Raw genomic sequence first — 20,974 nt, forward strand, 5'->3', positions numbered from 1 at the left:
AAAGATCCTCCTGGAATTTTAGCCTTCGATGCGGTTTTGGCTGATTTTTATCCTTTTAACTGAATATGACGACCTAATGCCTCTCCATGACGAGCTCGTGGAATTTTGAAGGCAACCCACGTAAATTGAAATTTAAGCGAGGAGCTAATTTTTCAAGAATGCTTTTTATCCAACGCGTTAACTCGTCATCCCCAGTTAAAAGGTGAGATCTCTTTCCTCTATATTGTTATTTTCTTGGAAGAGACCTAGACCTGTACCTTGGTCATTCTGATTCCAAAACAGAAATTTTAAACAGATGGTGTAAGAAGAGGATCGAAACAGGTTTGACTTCGTATCGATGATAATCAAAAATATCGATGATACCGGGACACGCGTCAGAAGACTGGTCACCGTCTAATCGACGAATCGGGATTTAATCGGATGATCTCATTGCGATTGATCAAGAACCAAGACGCTGGATATCATAAAAGCCAACACGTTGGTGAATTATCCTCCGGTTGGCTGGATCCAGCGTCCTTATTTCATAGCTAGCCAAGCATTCCGCCTCTAATTATCTTATTGCATTCGCGCGGCCAAAAATGAGGTGCGCGATTACTTTCGACGACTGTTTCGCACCGTGTTTCGTTGCGCGAAATGGATACAACCGGAGGTGATTCCATAATAGTTGAAGAAATACCAGGAAAATGTTGAATTTCTTTTTTCAGAACCAAAGTGGAGGGGATTGAAAAATTCGTACGATCTCTCAGTTCGATGACCAGGGAATGAAAGTTTCGCCACTTTCGTAATTTTCGATGCATTCCGATCGAAAATGAAGAGCAAGTGATCGGAGTGACGTAGGTTGAGAGCCACAGACCGAAAGACAGGCAGCAGAAGAGAAGGAACTTTAGTGTGGCATCGGGTGAGAAGAAAGATGGAGGAGGAAAGGGATGGAAAGAGAGAACGATCGGACTAAGATATAGCACGATGAGACTTGGCTTGGAAAAGGGACACAGCACGGCGAGATGAGGTTGCTGAGAGAGGGGCAGCCTCCTGTCGACCGACAGGGGAGCGGTACAGGCAAAAGGAGGAACGTACGATGGGAAGAGGGTAAAAGAAGGCGAAGGGAGAAACCTCCCGTTGCGCCCACACTGGACTTGAGTTTTTTGTGAAGGAGCACTGCGCGGGCGAGAGGGTGGCGAAGGAGACGAGGGCGACTGTGAGGAACGGGCAGAGCCGTCGGAACGAGGGGATAGGGGAGCTGGCAGGCAGGGGCTGCTCTAGGGAACGAGAAACATACAGGGTGTCCGTGCTAAAGTGATACAGTTTCGTTATTTCATAGTAATTAACGCGTTCATTATGGTACATAACTTGAAACTAATTGTAATAATTAACACTAATTTTCGTGGCTACCATGCAATGATAGCTAGATCCAAAAGAAGATTTGGGGATAAAATAGAACAAATATTTTCCCCCAAAAATTAAAATTAAATTTCAGAATTCTTATCTGTGGAAAAGGAATTCATTTTGAAATTATTAACAATAGTATCTCCAAAATAATATAAAAAGAAATTTTCTTTCCTCAAAAACCTTCCACCCATTTCACCCTACAATTTCTTTACAAATAATTATTCTCCTATCATCAATAAAATTATGAAATAACGCGAGTGTACCACTCTAGGACGGACACCCCGTAGATAGGGGATGGAAGGGGTCGATGTGGAAAGAGATAGATAAAAGAAAGAGTGAGAGGTGGAGTTAGGGTGAAGGCGGCGAAGGTGGATGGCGCGAGGGGGAGGAGGGTCGTTGCGCTCACGGGAGAAGGTTGTGGGTCGGGCGGAGAGAGAGATACATAGGGGTGCTAGCAAAGGGTAGGGGACTACCGCCCAAGGCTTCAGAAACCAAGGGTGTCTAATGCCGAGTGGACTTTGTTCGCTCGCGAGATGACACACTGTGTACACAAGCTTGCCGGTACATACACAGAAGAAGGTAATGCACGCTCGTGCTCAGGTGTACGTGTGCCCTAATGCAAGTATAACGTATATACGTGTATGTAACGTTGCGCGAAATGCACGCGCGTATCTTGCGTCGATAGTAGCACAAATGGATCGAGTACATGGTGGCAGGAGCCCAGCGGTTGTATTAGGTATGAGAGGGAACCAAACGTCAGGCAGGCGTTGCATTATGGTCGCATCGGAAAACGGGACACATACACGTATGTATAGATCGCCGGCTCAGGGGATGGCTGCCCTGGCTCGGTATTATAGATCTAATTCGACCGCTTTCAGACACGGATTCGAACGTGGTTTTTTGTTCGCCACGGGGAAACCGGAGCGGTTCGACGCTTCTGAAAGTGTGCGGGGGTGTGCGACTGGTCGAGTGGTCTTTGTTCCCTCGCGGGATGACACGCTGCGAGGTCCGCGAACGTGTCGGTCTCGTCGCGATGACGGATATATACGTTCCTCCGGGAACAAGAAAACGAACTCGTGGTTCTTTACGGCGGCAAGACAGCTTCTTGGATCCGTCGTTTGATTTCGTTGGAGTTCAACGCAGCGTCACTCGTGTAGGGGTGGTTTTTGTCGGAATCGATTAAGAACTTTTTATTTGTCGTTTGAATCGCGATGGATGAACGTTTTTAGGTAAAATTCGAGTTCATGACGGTACCGAAAATATAATATGTTCCCGGGAAAGCCGTGCGCATCTGCGTAATCATTGATTTTTGGATTGAAAACTGCATTCGCAAACGAAAATCAACGACACGGCATGACTGACACGTGAACCTTTCTTCCCGTTGATTTCATTTCACGTCTTAATTGTTTGAAATGTAGTTGTTCGATTTATTTGGGACGAATTTGCACGCGCGAATTACACGAGCGTGTAAAGTTTAACGGAAAGCGTTTCAGACATCGAGTGAGATTTTATCGAGAAGGTAATTGTTTCAGGGGGTCAATAAATTGTCGAGGAATCGAGGGAAAAGGGGAGAAAAGGTGGTAGGTGAGCGATCGAACGCGGAATTTCTCGTACACATCGTGACTGGGAGAGAGTGTCGCCGATAGAGACGAAGGGAGTCGAATCGAAAGCGGAAGATCGCACTTTCACCGGAAAGTTTCAACCTTTTTTACACTCGCCGTGTCCCGAAGTTTTCCAACCCCGCGGCAAACTGTTGCTTAGATCGTTATCGCGTACGGTCGGCCGATAAGGGTGGGCGGAACACCCACCCCTATCGACGCCGTGGAATTAGAAACGATCTCGATGGTAAAAGGGATGCGGGGCTTTAATTTCGTTCCGTTTGCTTGCAATTTTTCAATTTATTCACTGATGCTTATTTAAAAGTCGAAAATTGAATTTAAATAATCGCGTGTCTCAGCGGTCTGTCAGCCGAGGGTTAAAATGGTATACCACAGACACTATTTAATTTAATTATTATTTATTTTCAGCGCCCTCAAGCCATCGTGACGCGAAATAGAATCGTTTCAAATAAATCATGAAGCCCCTGATAAAATAAATAATTAGTCAAGTAGAAATGGCGGAATGGAAGTCGATCATCTAACCGAGAAAATAGGTATACACTGGCCCAGAAAGAGGAATCGCACGGCGGGAAATTATCGAGCAGCTACTGTACACGACATCGATCAAACCGCTCGGTGTTCCTTTGAAGCTCAAGAAGCGTGTATTTCCTTCAGTTTCCAGTTAAGCCAGTCTCCATGCGAGCGAGCTGGAACAAAGTGGCCGTTGTAAAACCGTGCGCCCCGCGATCCCTCCGCCGGTGTTCCCTTAGTCCAAGGTGGACACCGTCGGTGGTGTCCTCCCTTATCAGACCCGCAGGTGGTCGATGCGAGCGTCGTTACGTCGGCCAGCTAATAACTCGAAAGACGTACCATTAAAGAGCCATCGGAACACACGCACCGGAGGCTTGCCTTTCGGATGACGAGTCATCATGGAACGGTCGCTCGAGTAAGTCGCCACGCACACAAGCAGAATCGCCCAATGATATCGCACAGTGATGTGCAACGAAGAGAGGCATAGATAGATAGAAGAAAGGAGAGAGAGACGGTCGTAGAGATAGACGGCAAGCAACAGAGAGCAGGGATCTCGTGCACGTCCACGATTTCCACACGGGCGCAGACGTGTCCATAGAGAGATAGGGCGAGCAGTGGTGTGCACGTAACCCTCCTAAGCACAAGCCTAACACACCCGTGGAAGCCCCTTCGGCCGATGAGTGCCGGCGCCCCTTGGCCCCTCTCGACAACCGGTGTCCCCCTTCGCCCTAACCATCTCCCACAGCGAAAGGTACTACTCCTCCTCCCTTCCCTACGAAAGCCCTGCTGTGGATGCTCGTGTGCTGCGGCCCCTTCCGCCCCTCTCCCTTTCGAGTTACCCGTCCACCGGCCCCTTCGGTGCTCCGATGGTGACAGACCCTACCTTACCGCCTCCGCTGCCACCGCCGCCGCCGGGTGGCGGGGGCGGGGAGGGTCGGAGTCGAGTCGAACCGGCGAGGGCGCTGGAACGGCAGAAAGGAAGACCGAGGCGGACAGTTGGCCGAAAGGAGAGAGAGAAACGAGTGAACGGGAGAGGAAGCGAGACGGAGTAACCAAGAGTGCGAGGGAGAGACGAAAGGAACCAGGGATGAAGGAGAGAGGGTTGACGCGTTCGAGGAGGACCGTTCGGGGAGCGAGAGCGGTACGGGTCATAGCAGGGCGCGGCATCAAGGATGGAGAGAGATGGAACGAGGGGACGGGTAACGTGGGACGGGGCAGAGCGGGGAGGGGGAGGGAAGGTAGCGAAGCACGGGATAGAAAGAGACGGGAAGGGTGAGCGGGGTATGGGTGAAACGTGGAGTGAGGTCGGCGTATAGTTGGGGTGAGGAGATGTGGGGGAGTCGCGAGGAACGGGGGAGCGGCGCGGCCGGAGGTGAGGAGAGTAGTGGAAAGGGTGAGGTGAACGAGAGGGGTGGGGGGTCGCCGCCGCGTCGCCAGTCGTCAGTTTGCCGTGAGCGCCTGTGATGCGAGGACGTTCTATGATTTTGTCTAAGAGCGTTACGCTCTCTCAGCTGTCGCACTAGTAAACCGGGCTTTTTCTTATCGCAACCCGTTCGCGGTTCCCCCCTCGTCGTCGAGATCGAAACGTCAACATCGACGGCGTAGAATAACGATCGTGCGACTAGCGTGGACAGATTTCTCGACGGTTGAAAATTCGCGGCGTGCGCGGACACGCGACCTGTGCACGAGGAGGAACATCACCGTACGAAACGGAGGCGCGATTCGAACCGTGATCACGAACTTGCCCTTTTGGTGTTCACGGCCGTTCCATCAGGCCCACAGTGTGTCAGACGATTTCCCAATTTCGAACTCTTTTACGAACGGTGTGCTGTGTGTTAACCTGTTCCCCTTTGTGATGCTCCAACGTTCGGATCCACCAGCTGATCACGATTCCGCCGGTGTTACATTGGCTCGATGGACTTTATAGAGACGGAGTTGCTCGTCCGTGGAGCATCAGGTACGTGAGCGGAAGACAGAATCGCGCCGGGGGCAGGGTACAGTTTTCGTGCGGGCTCGCCGCCCTTCTTTCGCTCCCGTTCCCCGTCCACATCGGCACCTGCGGCAACCGCGCGGGAATTTTATCGCGTACCGTTTGCGGCGCCGCTACGCGCTGTTGTTGTGCGCGAGCTTGAAGTTAGCCGCGGATCGTGCGCGGAACAAGGACAGACCCGGTCGCGCGTACCCTCAGCCCGTTGAATCGGTGATCGTCGACGAGAAACGGAGAACGCTTGAGAAAGTTTCACGGGGAAACGTGCCATCCGGAGGAGATTATTCGAAACGGTCCTATCGCGTCTCGTTATCGCGACACGGTCGAACGAGCGACGAGGAGAGGGCGGAAAATCGAGGGAAGAGAGAAAGAGGAGAGAAGAAAAAGAGAGCATCGAGGCTGCTTTTGTTTTCCGAACGAGAACGGTGCTTTCGGGGGTGTAAGAGGAGAGTCAGGGAAGAAGTTGATAACCACGAGACTGACGGAGAAGACCGGATCATAGACGGGGCGGAAAGGAGAGGGAAACATCGTTGTCGCTCCACGAGGAGAAGAAAGACACGAGGCGCATCGGGAGTGAATATGTCCGCCAAGCGAAAGGCCACTGCCATCATGCAGCACCACAAGGTGAGTCGAACGATTGCCACATTATCGCCACGTGATCGGACTTGTTCCGCAATACGAGGATCCGTAAGTCAGACGCCGATCCGTCCATCGATCGAATAAAGCCTGATCCACGCTATCGATCCTCCCACAATTCCAGCAATTATTATTTTCACATTCTACGTGTGTTTATACTATGAATGACGCTCGAATCGGCTACGATAGCGAAACACTGATTTGAATGAATCGATAGCGCGGATCGTGTCTCTGAAAGAAGAAAAAGAACACGCGGCGAGAATCAAAGTCTAAGTCGCAGGGTAACGAGCTCGAGGTTCAAGGTTGTCATTTTCTTGCCACGCGTAATTATATTATGTCCGTTTATCGAGACGGAAGAATGAAAATCGAAGGACGAGTAATTTTTGTAACATGGCCGGGGATGTGTATACGGGAGAGTTTGGAAAACCGAGTTTTCCACTCTCGACCAACTCATTATTCTGTTGCACTCTAATTTTTCCTCCCCTCTCCGCGTTTTTTTATTTTCTTTTTTTTTTTTTTTCGAAGTGGAGTAGCGAGCGTGGCAGTAGGAGCGCGGGCAGCGGGAGGAAGATGAACCGTGCGCGCGAAACTTTTAATTGAAAGAGTTACACGAATTTCGCGGAGGGGACGCGTACCGGAAAAGTTGCGAGGGTAACACTTAACGCGTATTGACTCATTAACCGCCGGCTACATCGTTATTTTCGACTTTTATTTTGCGCACTTCCATCATCGACTTGCTCCATTTTGTCAGAGGATATTGCCAGTTCTGTTTATCGACGAGAATTTTTATTAATGAAATTAATCACTACTAATAATTAATTAATCTTCGCATGAAAATTTCAGGGTTATTTTGATAAAATTCTTATTTCGTTTGCCTTTTCAATATCAAATTGTCAAAAATGATATTCAAAATTGCCTCACCTTCGAATGAATTCCAATTTTATTTTGCACGAGGAAAACTCGCGGAATTCTTAGATTTTCGCGTCACGCTCGAATCGAGGAAATCGATGACATTCGATGACTAGTTTGTCACATGCGACTTATCGCGCAAACTTCTTTTTCTCGAATAGATTAGGCGTGCATATCTCGCGAGAAAGATAATCCCTGGATCGCGTTTCCAGGGAGCACGAACAACCACGTGCATCGATTCAAAAATTCGCATCGATTATTGATTCGTTTCCTTTCTTTTTCTTATTAGAATATTATTAGAAAAATGGAAAAGAAGGCATCTTATTTTATTAAATAATTCGACAATTAATAATAATTCAGATATAACGATTCGAAATTAAAATAGAGCAAAGATATAGAAATACAATTTCCAATATATCTGGTTATTTACATTTAATGTTGTTCCTGTAATTCCATTAATGCCCGGTGTGTTTTAAGCTAGTTAAAATGGTGCCAATAGTATCCGAGAGTTATTTTATTATTATATTTGCATATTTTCGATACGTTCGCGGACATCTATTCTAATTAATTGTGTTGAAGGTAATTGACGCGGAAATGTAATTTTAGGGGTGGCGTGCGAATAGGGTGGACGTTCGAAACATCGTTAAAATCTGCGATTAATTGCATATGCCCTGCTGGTGGGTTCGAGGAAATGTTTTGGAAAAAATTGAAAGAACGCGACATCGTATGAAAACTGTTTTTTTTTATTTAAAAATACGTTCTTTTTCCATTATACATAGATTCGTAATCCAAGGTTCATTTATATTGACTAGGATTTTTGTTAAAGAATTACTTTTAGACAAGTAAATTATTTCTCTTATTTAGTAAACTAGTAATCTACAAAACAATATTACAAAAACTTATTTTTATTTTCACTCGGGGCTCTCTCCATGGTCCGCCATTCGAGAGTTAAGTACTAAATACGTTAATTACACACTATGATGCTCTAATTCTATTCAAATAATGGAACCCTCGAATCGTCCATAAACTAGAAGCATGATTTAAAAAAAAAAGAAAACATTTTCATTCGGTTAATCGAACGAGCATCGGAATAAAATCGGTCGGAACCGGTATCGCAATCCAGGTTGCACGGATATTCAAGCTTCGCGAACTCCATTAGCCCATCGATCGTCCAGCTGCATAAATTAATCCCAGCGATGCTGTCCGCGTTTAGTTCCAAAAACCATACACCATCCCGTTAGCGCGTGACGGTGTAACAATGATCGATCTGAAAAGTGTGCTCGTCGCGCGAAACCCTTTGAATCTTTCACGGTGCGACGCCCTTTTGTCCACGTTGCCAGCGGAATTTGAAACAATTCCGTCGGTCGTGCAGTTTTCCAGGATAAATTCCGAACGAATTGCATTCGCGATTCGTCGAGCGGAACGAATGTTTTGCTTCGACGTTACAATTAGGATTAACAACATCGCTATTTTATTTCGAACACCGACACTCGTTTCCCTGATTATTATTTTATTATATCGATTAGGGTTTATATAACAATCCTGCGTTTGCATGGTTTCGTTCATTGAAAGGGTAATTTTTTGGTTCGACGCGTATTAACCCTTTCGGTCTTGAATTCTTCAGACACTCAGAATAACTGTCATAAAAACGATAAAGAGGATTTGTAAATTGTACATGTTTCGGTTGAATTTCGCCATCGATGTTGAAATATTTATTTTTCTTACGATCGCGTCTCAAATTCAAGCGCTGTTTTGCTTAAAAATATTTTCAAAGTTGCAAAACCCGCATCGGAAATCTATCATCTTAAAAATTTCTGACGAAACCCGCTCGATCCAGCAAAGTTAATAACAATTATCAAACTATTGTTTCAACCTGCCGCTGTTTACCATCGTTCTCCATTATTTGCTCAGACATTTAGAAGAGAAAAAGAAGCAGATCTTCTCCGATGTTACCGTACCACTGCGTACTTTCATCATTGTCTAAAAAACATTGCAAACATCTGTCGATTCCGAGATTAGAAAAAAAAGTATCGACGAGTCATCCTATTTAAAGAGTTCTTCGTATGTTATGTGCTATACTGGAAAAGAAGCCTGCAAAAACATGGTGCACTCAAACCGAATCCTTCTACCTGTCCAGTGACAGAATTATTTATTAAATATAAAAAACTTACCAATTTTTTATCTTTTTGGAGTAGAATTTAAATTGTCTTGAATTTAGTAATTTGTAAAAGAATTAGGGATAAGTAGGAAATTGTTGGTACCTATTCCAAAACAATTTAACACGTTCTGACCTAGTTAGGTAAATCTACCCCTACTAGATGGGCGGTAAAATTTAAAGAACTCGTAAAATTGCTCGAGCGTGAAAGAACACGAAATCTGATCCCCAAAGGGAGATAAGGACTTGAAACACTAAGCCAGGGCTTCAAAACAAATGTTTCCTCTATACGATACATTGAAATAGAATTTTAAAACAGAGCACTGTATGCGGTCCTGAGAGCCATTTTTGTCAAAATTGCTCCGTATCCTAATATTTTAATTCGCGATCTTTCATTATCTAATTTGAACTGCACCTGTTACCTCGGGTCTGAACGTGTTAATTTCATAATTCGTAATTAATCCTTGAACAGGGTGCCTGAATCAATAGTAACATAAATTTATAAAAAATATAAAGAATATTAATCTAAAGTTAAGTGTATAATTGTCAATGAAATAGAAAATTGAATGAAAATTGGGGCTCTCTCCATGGTCCGTCATTCGGGGTTGAAACACTCCACGACGTAAGACGCGGTGTTTCTTGAAAAGTAATTGAAAAATTGTGACATATCGCGTAAGAAAAAGAGAAAATGAAGGAAGAATTAGCAAGAAATAATTTGGTTTGAAAAAAGGACGACGAAAGTGGCCGATTCGATAAACGGAACGAAAAGGTGCGAGGGAGGGCGCGATTCCGCGACGAAGAGAGCAACAGTAAATACCGGTGGCTGGTTTGCTCGGTGGCGCGCTAGTTAGATCGATCCGATCAGAATCGAACCGCGAAAGTCAAGTTGGAGTTGAGGTAGGTTCGGGACGGCAACGTCCTTCTTCCACCATCGGTATCCTCCTCTGTTCTCCTCTTCGTTACTCCGCTCCCTCTCTCATCGACTTCCCCTCCTTTGAATTAAACAAGGCTGTCTCGCTCCGGCGCCTATCATTTCTTCTCTTTCCCGCTTATCATTCGTTGAATCGTTTCTCCTTCTCTCGGTGTAGCCTCGCTCTTGCTCCTTCGCGGTCCAACAGGTTATATTTTTCCAGCTCTCTCCCTCTGACCGTCTTTCTTCCGGTCCCTTCCTTTTTCCCTTCTCGCTCCCTTCGAAAACCCTGTTTTTCAGTCGCGCGTACGCGCGTACACCCCGTCCTGCCAATCAATCTTTCCCCCCCCTTCTCTCCAACCCTTTCGTTTCCACGACGGACCGTGAACCTTTCTTTCCCGCTGGATTCACAAGTTTTTTACGCCTGCGCCGACCGGATGTTCGCCGGCCACGTTTCGAATGCAACCACCCCATCCTCCCCCCGCAGCGATAGGAACCCCTTTTTCAGCCGCGTCGATCGCGCGGAGAACGAGGTAATTAGGAACGAACGCGCGCCAGTGATCGTTGCGATTCAACGTCCCAGCTTCGAGAGGATTCGCGATTCAGACCCGGCTGTGTCTTTCGAGTGTGCTCCTCTGTGCTAACGTTTTTGTTTGATCACTGGATTTGCGGTTCCACCTTGATAGCGGATTTTCGGTGATGTTGTTTTTCGCATCTCGCCGCGGTGCATTTCAAAACGATCCCGGTTACCGCTTTCATTCGGATGAACTCTGATAAACGTGAAAACAAAGTCGACCTGTTTGATTTTCTATTAACATCGATATCGTACAAAGTTTATATTCTATCAAATTTGAAATGGTCACACCAATGGCACCCGACCGCGTTAAAAACTCGCGCAACTTTAGGCGATGAAACGAATGTCGATAAAATGAAATAAAAGTCGGAGCGAACACGTGTACGGGACGTGTTTGATGTCTTTGGATCGTGAGAAACACAACGTACGTTAGATGTGATCCCGAACGCAAGAGGTTAAAAGCTAAACTGACTGACTTCGTGAAATAAAAGGCAAAGGAAAGTGATGAGTCTGCTTACCAAAGATTGCGTTACGAATAAACATTGCATAGAACGAATTATTTCAGAGATTTAGTTCGAATTTTAATTTACTAATTTAAAGTAATTTAAATTTTATTAATTAATTACTTGATTAAAAATTTCACGCATCAAAGAAATTCCTTTTTAAATAAATCCTGTCGAGGAATCTGCTAAAGATTCAACTTTAATATCTTAAAACCAGCGTATCAAAGCGCGACGTCACCTTTTTGTCAAAGAACTTTTTTCTTGTTTATTAAAGAAAGGTCGTTAGGCCTGATTTACACTGTGTACTCAATTGACGTCAGTCTTAGCACGTACTGACAAAATATACCAAGTACTTTTAATGGTATCGATGGTCCCATGCAGTGACGCATGGTTCGTAGTTTATCGCGAGAATGTTGTACAACGTTTGGTTTAACCGATTACTCGTCACTGAAATATTTTTTAGTTGGTTCAAAACAATGTGTCGGTCTCTTGAAATTTCATTTGCCACGAAAACAAAAAGAGAAAGAACAAGGAAGAATGGATTTAACGACGTGTCAACGTTTATTGTAGAAAACCGACCGGCAACGGCCTATCAAAATTCCTTATCAGTGTCGTCTGCGTTCCGTTCACGATAATACGGGAATCGTACGTCTCTGACGGGTAGTCCCGGTGAAAAATATTTTTCCCGGATCGAGCGGATTCGCTCGGGACGCGTGAATCAGCCTCGCGATTCGCGAAACGCGACCGATGAAAGATGAACGCGTTATTCGATAACGACGTGTTCGGTGCGAATGCATAATGCGATTACTGTTTTCCCTTCTGTTTCATCCGAGCTAAAGTTTAAGCCGGATTAGCCGACTTTTAAAAGGAAACAGCAAGGAACGTTTTACGTGTAACCAGAATGATTTTCATGAATTATTTCTGTCACTTTATTGTGTTACATTTTTCTCCTTCGTTTAGATTTCCGGTTACGTTTTATTTGCACCATTAACCCATTCATTCACAGCTGTTAAAAATATATTCTTCTGGAAATAGAAACATTCTGTGGTAATAAAGTTCTTCAGAAAATATTCTTTTTATTTCCTTATGAAAAATAAAAAGATAAAAGCTTTGGGCATTAATAATCTCGTTATTAACACTAGAATGGTGCATACTTGTTTTTAAATTGAAAAGAAAATGAATTTTTTATCTTAACAGAAGTCAACATACATTTTATAAAAACACCTTAATAAATTTTATAATTTATGATAAGAAACCTAAGATTTATCATTTTGACTCATTTTGTAGATTTAGTGTTAATTCAATTTTCATATATTAAAGAAAAGAAGAATTCAATTTTTGGGGTGGTTCGAATCATTCGTCATAGGGGTTGAATCCTTGAAATCCTGCGGACAGGAGTGTTTAAAGGTAGCTTTACACTGTTCTCGAAGCTACATAAGGGCACGTGGAATCCTGAAGCGCTAATGAGGCATGCGATTCTCTCGTTAAAGGATTAAATTACTGGACGTTGAAAGTCGTAGTAAAAGGCCGAGGGTTTGGCGTAAGGGGTTTCGTTCTTTAACGACGAGCTCGAAGGAATTAATGGGGCTTGTAAATGACGTGAAATCGATTTACTCGCAAAACGGTATTTTTTTCTGTGACTTTACTTTCTCCTTCTTTTATTCCCTATTGTTATTAATTTCGAGATTAACAATAAAATAATTACAGTTGGTGAAAATGGTATTGACAGATTCAGTTTTAACACAGAAAAATCAATTATTAATTTCGAAAAAAAATATAGCTTCACAAAATGAAAAATATTTTTATATTTAAGAGAATTATTAACAATTGATTTTTTAATGTATAAAGTCATTGATATTCAGCTTTGGAATCGCAAGAAATCTGAAAGGAAAGCTATTCGTTTTCATGAAATTACATCGACAGGTTTTAGTTTACATCCAGTCGAATAAATTTCTTTACTGAAACTGCGTTTGAAATCACCCCACCGGTGAGCATCGCCACTTCAGTTATTCACGGAGGAAACAGTACTCCCACCATTAGCTTCGAAGTCTCCAGTTTATCATTCACACGATCGTTCTCGTTCGTTCAGGCAATTAAATCACCTACACACGTGCCAGCACAGCACGCAACTGGTGATGCTCGTTTGATCCTCTATTTTGTTAATTTTCAAGTAACTTCAACGATACAAATGTTTTATAAATATTATTAATAGGCTGTGGAAGTATATACATTTATAACATATCGCATCGTAGAAAACATATTAATTGCATTAATTAATTACCAATTTGGTAAAATGATAAATAGCACCTGGAGAAAGAAAATAATTTATAGAAACCTAACTTTTTATAAAAATTTGCAATATTACCGCTGAAAATAAATAATAATTACCAACGAGGTTTCCAAATATTTGTTTCTTTTTTAAATTCGAAGACTCCTGAATAATTTGAATGATCAAAAATGAGAAAAAAAGAAGGGGGTAGCGAGGAGGTTCTTCGTCACAGGATAAGCCTGACGTTGTAAAAGGAAAGAGTTTTAGCAAGGGGTGCCTCCACCCCTCCTCGTATTCCTAGGAAAGTAAGGGCCAGTATGGATTTCCCATAAGATCAGGTATGCCGGTGCCTGGAACCGACAATAAGGGTGTGCCAGTGTGCTCGCTATATTCAGTGAAAGGGAATAAAAGGGGGGTAAAAGAGAAGAAGAGAGGCATCCCTTCTCTTGGCCTGGTTCGAACCACCCCGGAGCTCTACTCTCACCCCGTTTTCAAGCTATCTTGCCTACCATGTCGTGTGGAACATTTCAAATATATATGTATATATCTACTTGAATATTTGCGATCTTCTCTAATATTCCATGGAATAGTGCTTTAGGATAATTGGTTAACCTCCATTGATGGGAAATGAAGATAGAGTTCGTTCGTTCGTTTCTTTTCAAAAGTGGAATTTTGTTCCTGTGGTAGTTTCATTAAGCGAATTGATGATAATTGTTCACCGTGCGTAATTAATTATTCGCGATCTGCACGAACGAATAGTCGAAAGAATTTTCTATTTTTTCACTAATTCCAAGTATCTCTATGGTCCCTTTCAAAAACTTAGTATGCCAAGTCCTTCGACGAACTTCCTGCTCGCGAGTAACCGCATAGCCCAAATTTTCTTAACAAGTTTCGCTCCCAGTCTCCCACGGGATTTCACCGAAATCAGGTTCCCGGAGTTGGTCCGGAAACTTTGGACACCTGCGAAGCATCGAATCCCAAACACCTCGACATCCTGCACCTTTCCACCGTCTGTAAATTCCAGCTTCCGTTTCCATAATGCAAAAACACGTTGAGCAGCCAACACACCTCGCGAACGATACTCCTGAACATTACAATAAAGATGGGTAACGACGAGAGATAAATAAGTCGATGGTCTTCGCTGGCTAGTTATTTATTTAAAAAAAATAATATTTATAAAATTTTATAAGGAATATTCTTCTCTTCTGCATTTGCATTTTAATGTATTTGCATTATTTCTCTTTTGCCAAAACACAAATTTGATTTAAAATTTTTGATCTATTTTTTCAAATAAACCACCCTAGTTGTATCACGATCATTGAAACATCCTGTATAAAGGGAAGCAGGAATCTATTCGGGGTGGCACCCTTTCGCAGAATCTACCCCAAAGCGAGGCACCCAATGTTTCGAAAGTACTCTCTCTCTGTAATGCAGCAAACGGGGGTGGAACCACGCCCTCTCATCTCCGAGTGAATCGCGAGGCACGTTGTTCACGTTCCAAAATCATCTTTAGCTGCTTCCTTGGCAGTCGCTTTGCGGTTACCTTTATACTTTATAGTCTGTCGGAGCCGCGGGAGAAAGATTCTGGCTTTACGTTCCGTGAACTTCAAGTATTAATAGGTGGTTCGATGTTGGGGGTCGCGGTTGGAATGTTACTTGAAAGAAATATTCAGAAATTCTTTTTAAGCAACCAACATTCTATAAAATAATATAATAATCCATAAAACTAGTACTCAATTGGTTCTTTTGCACCAATTTTATTACCATTCTGAGAAAGTTACAGAAGTATAATACTTAATCTAAAACGTATTCTTCATTATTAAATACAACTTTCTCCCATTTATTCGGCAGCTTGTCAATTCTAAAAGCAAAAAAATTAGAATAATTCCTTTTCTTGGGGATTAAAAACAAGTTCACTTCGTGTACGTATAATTAAAACGCATTTATTTTACTATTATCATTTGTAAATAATTTTTTCCCATTTCGGTCGAAATATTCATTTCCAAAGAGACCGGACTTTATCCTCTACCCGGTTACGCCAATGGTCCCAGTTGCCAGGATTCACCTTGGAATCCTTGGCGACCGGTGATATCAGCACTTCGGCTCACGGCTTGAATCGGAGGAAATGGAATTTCCTACGGAGTCGTCGTGGTCGTGGTCGGCGTCGTTGTCGTCGGTCTGGCCGGCTTGATGACGGCCTTATCGGCGCCGTTCGTCAACTGTCCAACACTGACGCAGCTCTCGCTGGCAGCGGGCAGAGTGTCGTGTAGTTGGTAGGCGTGTGTGATAGCGAGGTGATGTTTTGTTGCTAGCTGTCGGCTGATTCAGGGAGCCATCCGTGTCAAGGTACACCGCATCGACGTCCACATGCAACGTCCTGTGTTCTTTTTGCACCAGTCACGTGCACACCTACCGACGAACACGATTCTACATTCGGATCCGACGCCTGTGCACACCGTTGCTCGTGTACGCGGTGTTAAGAAAGTAATTATTACGGGGAGAAAAAAGAAAGAAACGGGGATGTTTCTTGCCGAGGGGGATGCTTCGAAGATTGGAATTTACTTTGTAAATTCGGAGGAATTTGAATAATTTATTTAGCTTGAATTTATATTCCTAGGGTGTTGAAATTTCAATTCAGAGGCGTTAAGTATTTAATCGATGGTTCTGTTGCGGAGGACACGCGATTCGATGATAAATCACGCGAAATGCTAGCACCGGAAGGAAATTACAAAGCGATCGAGACCGGGCGCATAGGACGATTGTTGTTGTTTTTTTGTGAAAACGTATCGACACTTGGAATGCAGCCGATCGATATAATCGCACGGTCGGCGACATTGTGAAATAAGGCTCGACTGGACGCGTAATTTTAGCCGCCTGCTCGACCAGATAATTAAGGCGATCGCCGGGCAAATAAATTATTGTCGTTTCGGCATCGTATAACCGTGACGATCGGTTTTTCCATCGATTTCCGCCACGAGTTCCGTGCGGTTGTCGCGAACGAAATGACGCGTGTTTCGACGAAAACTAGGCTACGGGAACATAGGTATGCGAGGAGTTGGGAAATTGCTCTCTCATTATGCGCTGTAAATCGAAACGCTTAAGATTCGAGGTAAATGACGGTGAAAATTACTTTTTACGCGGATGTTTGGAGCGTCTGAAAATTGCGTGGAAAAGAAATGCGTTTTAATGAAATTTTGATTTCTTCGCTCTAGTTTTTCTAGTCTTTTACCGGCCGCGTTGAATTCTTTGATTACATTATATTCATCGTACGAAAGTCTGCATTCTTTAAGATTAGAAATTGTTTTTCATTCCTTTTCTCTGTCTCCGTTCGAAAACAATGATTGTCGTCGAGAAGAGGAGGAAAAAGAATCCCCGTATCGTCCACTATTGTAAATTCATTTCGACATCACGAGCGAACAATTCCCGTTTCACTGCAATTACGCGGAACCGAAGAGGCATCCCCGGTAATATCTCTCACCTGGCTTCGTTCCTTTTACCTCCCTTGTTCATCTTCATCCCCCTTTCCGCCGTCTCGGGTCGAGTCGGTTGTCAGTCAAGCAGAGCGGCGCGAATCGGGTGAGCCATGAAAGTTTTACTCGCGATTACTCACGGAGTCAATTAGCGGCGAGTAGATTCGATTAGCGTCGAGTAATCCCGGACCTACGGTAAGCGAAGGGCTCTCGTCTGTCGTGGAACAATAAGGGATGGCCGCGGCGGCGAGGGTGAGGCGTCGAAGATAAGCCTTCGTCTTTCCTGGTTTCGATGCTAATCGAATTTTTTCACCTAAAAATACCCTGCACTCCGGTGGTCGCATAGCCCAAAATCTCGCGATCTCGTCGGAATCGAGGCCGGATGCGACGCTCCGGTGGTAATTGCAACGAGTCTGAGGATTTTCATTATTCATGCGCCACAGGTACGTGGGTACCACGTCGAGGTTACTCCCACCTTCTCGAGACACGAGAGGATTCAGGAAATTAACGATGAAATAGTCTGACGGACGAAGGAGGCTCGTCACGCGCGGAAAAATTGATTTTTTGTGTACGGAAACGCGTTAACCCTTTCACCGTAAATAATTATAGTATTTTCTGGTTTAATAGAAGGTAAATTATATCTTATCCGTCAACAGTGATACCTTGATTAGCAGTGTCATTTGAAATTTTGAAATATTAAAAATTGAGAAAAATTGATTTTTAATGTACAGAAACGCGTTAACTCTTTCACCGTAAATAATTATGATATTTCTGGTTTAATAGAAGATTATCTCTTATCTGTCAACGGTGATACCTTGGCTAGCAGTGAGTCATTTTAAATTTTAAAATATTAGAAACTGTGCCATTATATTAATTCAATAAACAATATTCAACGAAATAATAATATTGAAAAATACTTATTGGGTGAATTCTTGACAGTGGTTTGTAACGCCACCCCTTAGTCAGAAGCATATATGTGCATATATGTGTACACATACCTGTCTGATTTCCAACAAGGGAGGACATAAAGGGGGTCGACGATGGCGGGCTACATTGGGGGTTGCGGTGTCAATAATACATCGTGCTCTTCGTATGTAGGTGACTGCTGCTAGCGAGCATTCGAGTCGCTCTCGAGCACGAACAATAATTTTCAAAATAAACTTGAATACTTCAACCCTTCGTTAAGCTTTATTTGCCACAAGTCAGCTTTTACCCTCAATGGTCATTAAAATTATTTCCAAATCTATAATACCAGAATTATAATTTCATAAATGCAATAATAGATTCTCCGGGTAATAAAATTAAAGATTAACAGTCATTTGCATAATTCCTGAAAATATTACAAACGTGTTCGACCGGGTGTTGGTGTTCTGAAGCATTTTGCGAATCAGGAAACGCGTATGTAAACGACCCCAACGCCGTGTCAAATATTTCACGAAAATGTTGCACTACAGTAACACGAGAATAATTCAAAACCTGAACCATTCCCCGGTTCTCCGTGGAAACAACATTCCTGAACAGTCTTAACAGGATATTTACGAACAAGTAAGGGTACAATAATCATCGGGAGATCCTATGTTTCCCAGAATTTTTCCGAAATTTTCCTAAAGGAACCGCTGAAAGCTTCGAGAGGACGATCCATTGATTATTTTATACGGAATGGTAGTTTACTCGTTTTCTCGTAGCCATCGTTCCGTCTCCCTGGTGACTGTTCTCCGGTCGAGTTTACGGCTCCCCTGTCTGTACGGCCCTGGCGTGGTCGCTTCCCACACATGGGATCGCACAGGGGAACACAGACACGGGAACCTGGACGTACGCTCGTCCAGCCGCGCCTGCGGTACATATATTAGCACGTTCCACGCACGCACACACACGTACAATTGTACACAGAAATACACATTGCACACACGGTACACACTCGTACGTGATATATGCCTGGCTGTACGAGGCGGTTGAGTGGAGTTGTGGTGGACGGGTGGGTGGCCATGTGGGCGGGCGGACGATAGTTTATTCAGCGGATTATTGACGGGTGGTGTGTTCGGGTCCTACATGCCGTGCGGCGCACTCAAAATAGCCCCCGGTTAACCCCTGACGCTGGCATTTGAAATATCGACCTTTTCGAATTTAGTCGGAATATGCGGTTGCCAGGATCTCTGCACCGAACGGGGCACCGGTTGATCGTCGAACAACCGTGATCCTGGTACCTGAGACTTTTGCTAGGACATTGACAGGGTTCCATTCTATTCGAGAAAGAGAAACGGTATATCGTATCTATTTTTTACCGTTTTATTCAAGGGGTTGCAATAGCTTCGCTTTTTGACAATTTGAATAAATCAAATAACTAAAATTATTTACTTTGGTAAAAAAAAATGAAAGTATCTATGGAAAATAGGTATTCATTAAAAGGGATTTTCTTCGACGAGATGTAAAGCCAGAATTAATGTCTCCATAAAATTTATTTGATTTCGCCACGTGCTTAGTATGCTGATCGTAATAAAACGCGATCGATCGTCAATAGGTATTGCTGAAAGTACTAATTAAAATTTATAGAATCGAGTGTCATGCAAAAGTGGTGCACATGCAAGCATCAATTTTTAATGAAATTTTCGCCGATTTCTATTGCGTTCTTGTGAAATGAATTTTCCAACAACACGAGTAGGTAACCGTGTGCATTGGTTATTAAACTAAAAGCGGTGCGGTGATATACACCGTGTACACCGACGGGGTCAGATATTTTTTTAATTTTTCAAAAATTGTTTATACCGTCCACGCTACATTTCGCCGTAATATTACTCGCAATATTACGCTGCGTCACTTCATTTCGATGGACTTGATCATTTTTCCCTCGACAAAATCCTTTTTTCGTAAATATTCGAGTGTTTTGCATTCCGATACAAAAATGAAATATAATAATTCATAATTATCGAATACCAAAAATTCATTATATTCTAATATCATTTAAAAAATTTCCAAATTTAATTTTTCATTGAATTCGAAGAATCCTCGTTTCACAAGAAGCTCCGCAGGAAGTTAATTAATTTTTTGGCACAGAAATCATCGCCGAAACGTTCACCGAACGCAGCCGGGTAAAGGGTGCGAACTAGTCGAGGAAAATCGTAGAAACAGAAAATTTTTGCGGCCAGAGCTCGCGTAATATTTAATTTTCCTCTCAGCCCGACATATTCGCGCGAACCGCAGCGTTCAGTTACAGATACCCACTGGCCTCTTCCCCTCTTCCCTCGCACCGTTTTTCCTCTCTTTTTTCCTTTTTATTTTTCTTTCGCGCGCACACACGCGCTCGTTTGTTGCTGTGTACTCGCGTGATATCTCGCATTATCAAGGTGAGCTGACCGCGCCGGCACAAGAAGAAGAAAAAAGAGTGTGCTCGCTTTTTTCATCCGGTGAGCTAGCCGTGGCTTCACGCGCCTTATGCCACGTTCACACCGTGAAAATTCCAGCCTCCTATCAGTGATAAGGCGTGAAAAATTGATAAGGTCGAGCGGCGTGATGCAATTTCGTTAACAACGATTTCACGTCGCATTTGAAGTTGACACGTCATAACAGCGAACATCGAAGTTTCATTTCGATATAAATTTGATTTTCTATTGTTCCTTTCATTTGCAGAGATAAATTTTGATAATTGTGATTTTAAATTAATGAAAATTAATTGATTTTCGTGCACGTGTGAACAGAGCCTAAGGGAGTGCTTCGCGTTAACGCACACGTAGAAATTTCTCTTCCACACAGTCACGTGTGGACGAGTTGATAGGGATGGCCATGCAAGTCTGCGTAATTGCCGGGCACGGTGCTACCGACCACTTCCGGTCCGCGTATCCGCTCCTGCAAGCACCTTCCTTTCGACAGAAAGCAACACGCGCTTCCGCGAGAATGTAAAAGTGTCAAGAACGTCCCCTTAGCCGAATTAAAGACCGATCTGAATGTTTCTTTTCAATTTTATAACCACGGTTTTTCGACAGACCGGAAATCAAAGGGAAATTCTATTTCGTCGCGAGGACGCATTCGTTAGGGTGTTTTGTACGCGGAGG

At 43.6% G+C, this 20,974-nt stretch overlaps 1 protein-coding gene across 5 annotated transcripts in view; it reads left to right on the forward strand.

Moving 5' to 3' along the window:
• LOC114877199 (nucleolar protein 4-like) overlaps positions 1-20,974 on the forward strand; it is a 118,257-nt gene that overhangs the window by 47,409 nt on the left and 49,874 nt on the right. For 2 of the 5 annotated variants that reach the window (XM_029189459.2, XM_029189460.2), the window contains exon 1: positions 5,451-6,126. The exons of 1 other annotated variant lie outside the window; for it this stretch is intronic. In XM_029189459.2, coding sequence (XP_029045292.1) covers positions 6,082-6,126 — 45 coding nt within the window. In that variant the 5' untranslated portion in view covers positions 5,451-6,081. Of the gene's footprint in view, positions 1-4,901; positions 6,127-20,974 lie in introns of those variants that run through there. 2 more of the 5 variants (XM_029189464.2, XM_029189462.2) reach the window with 2 other exon arrangements.

The sequence above is a fragment of the Osmia bicornis genome, chromosome 8, assembly GCF_907164935.1.
Source record: "Osmia bicornis bicornis chromosome 8, iOsmBic2.1, whole genome shotgun sequence".
Lineage (NCBI taxonomy): Eukaryota > Metazoa > Arthropoda > Insecta > Hymenoptera > Megachilidae > Osmia > Osmia bicornis.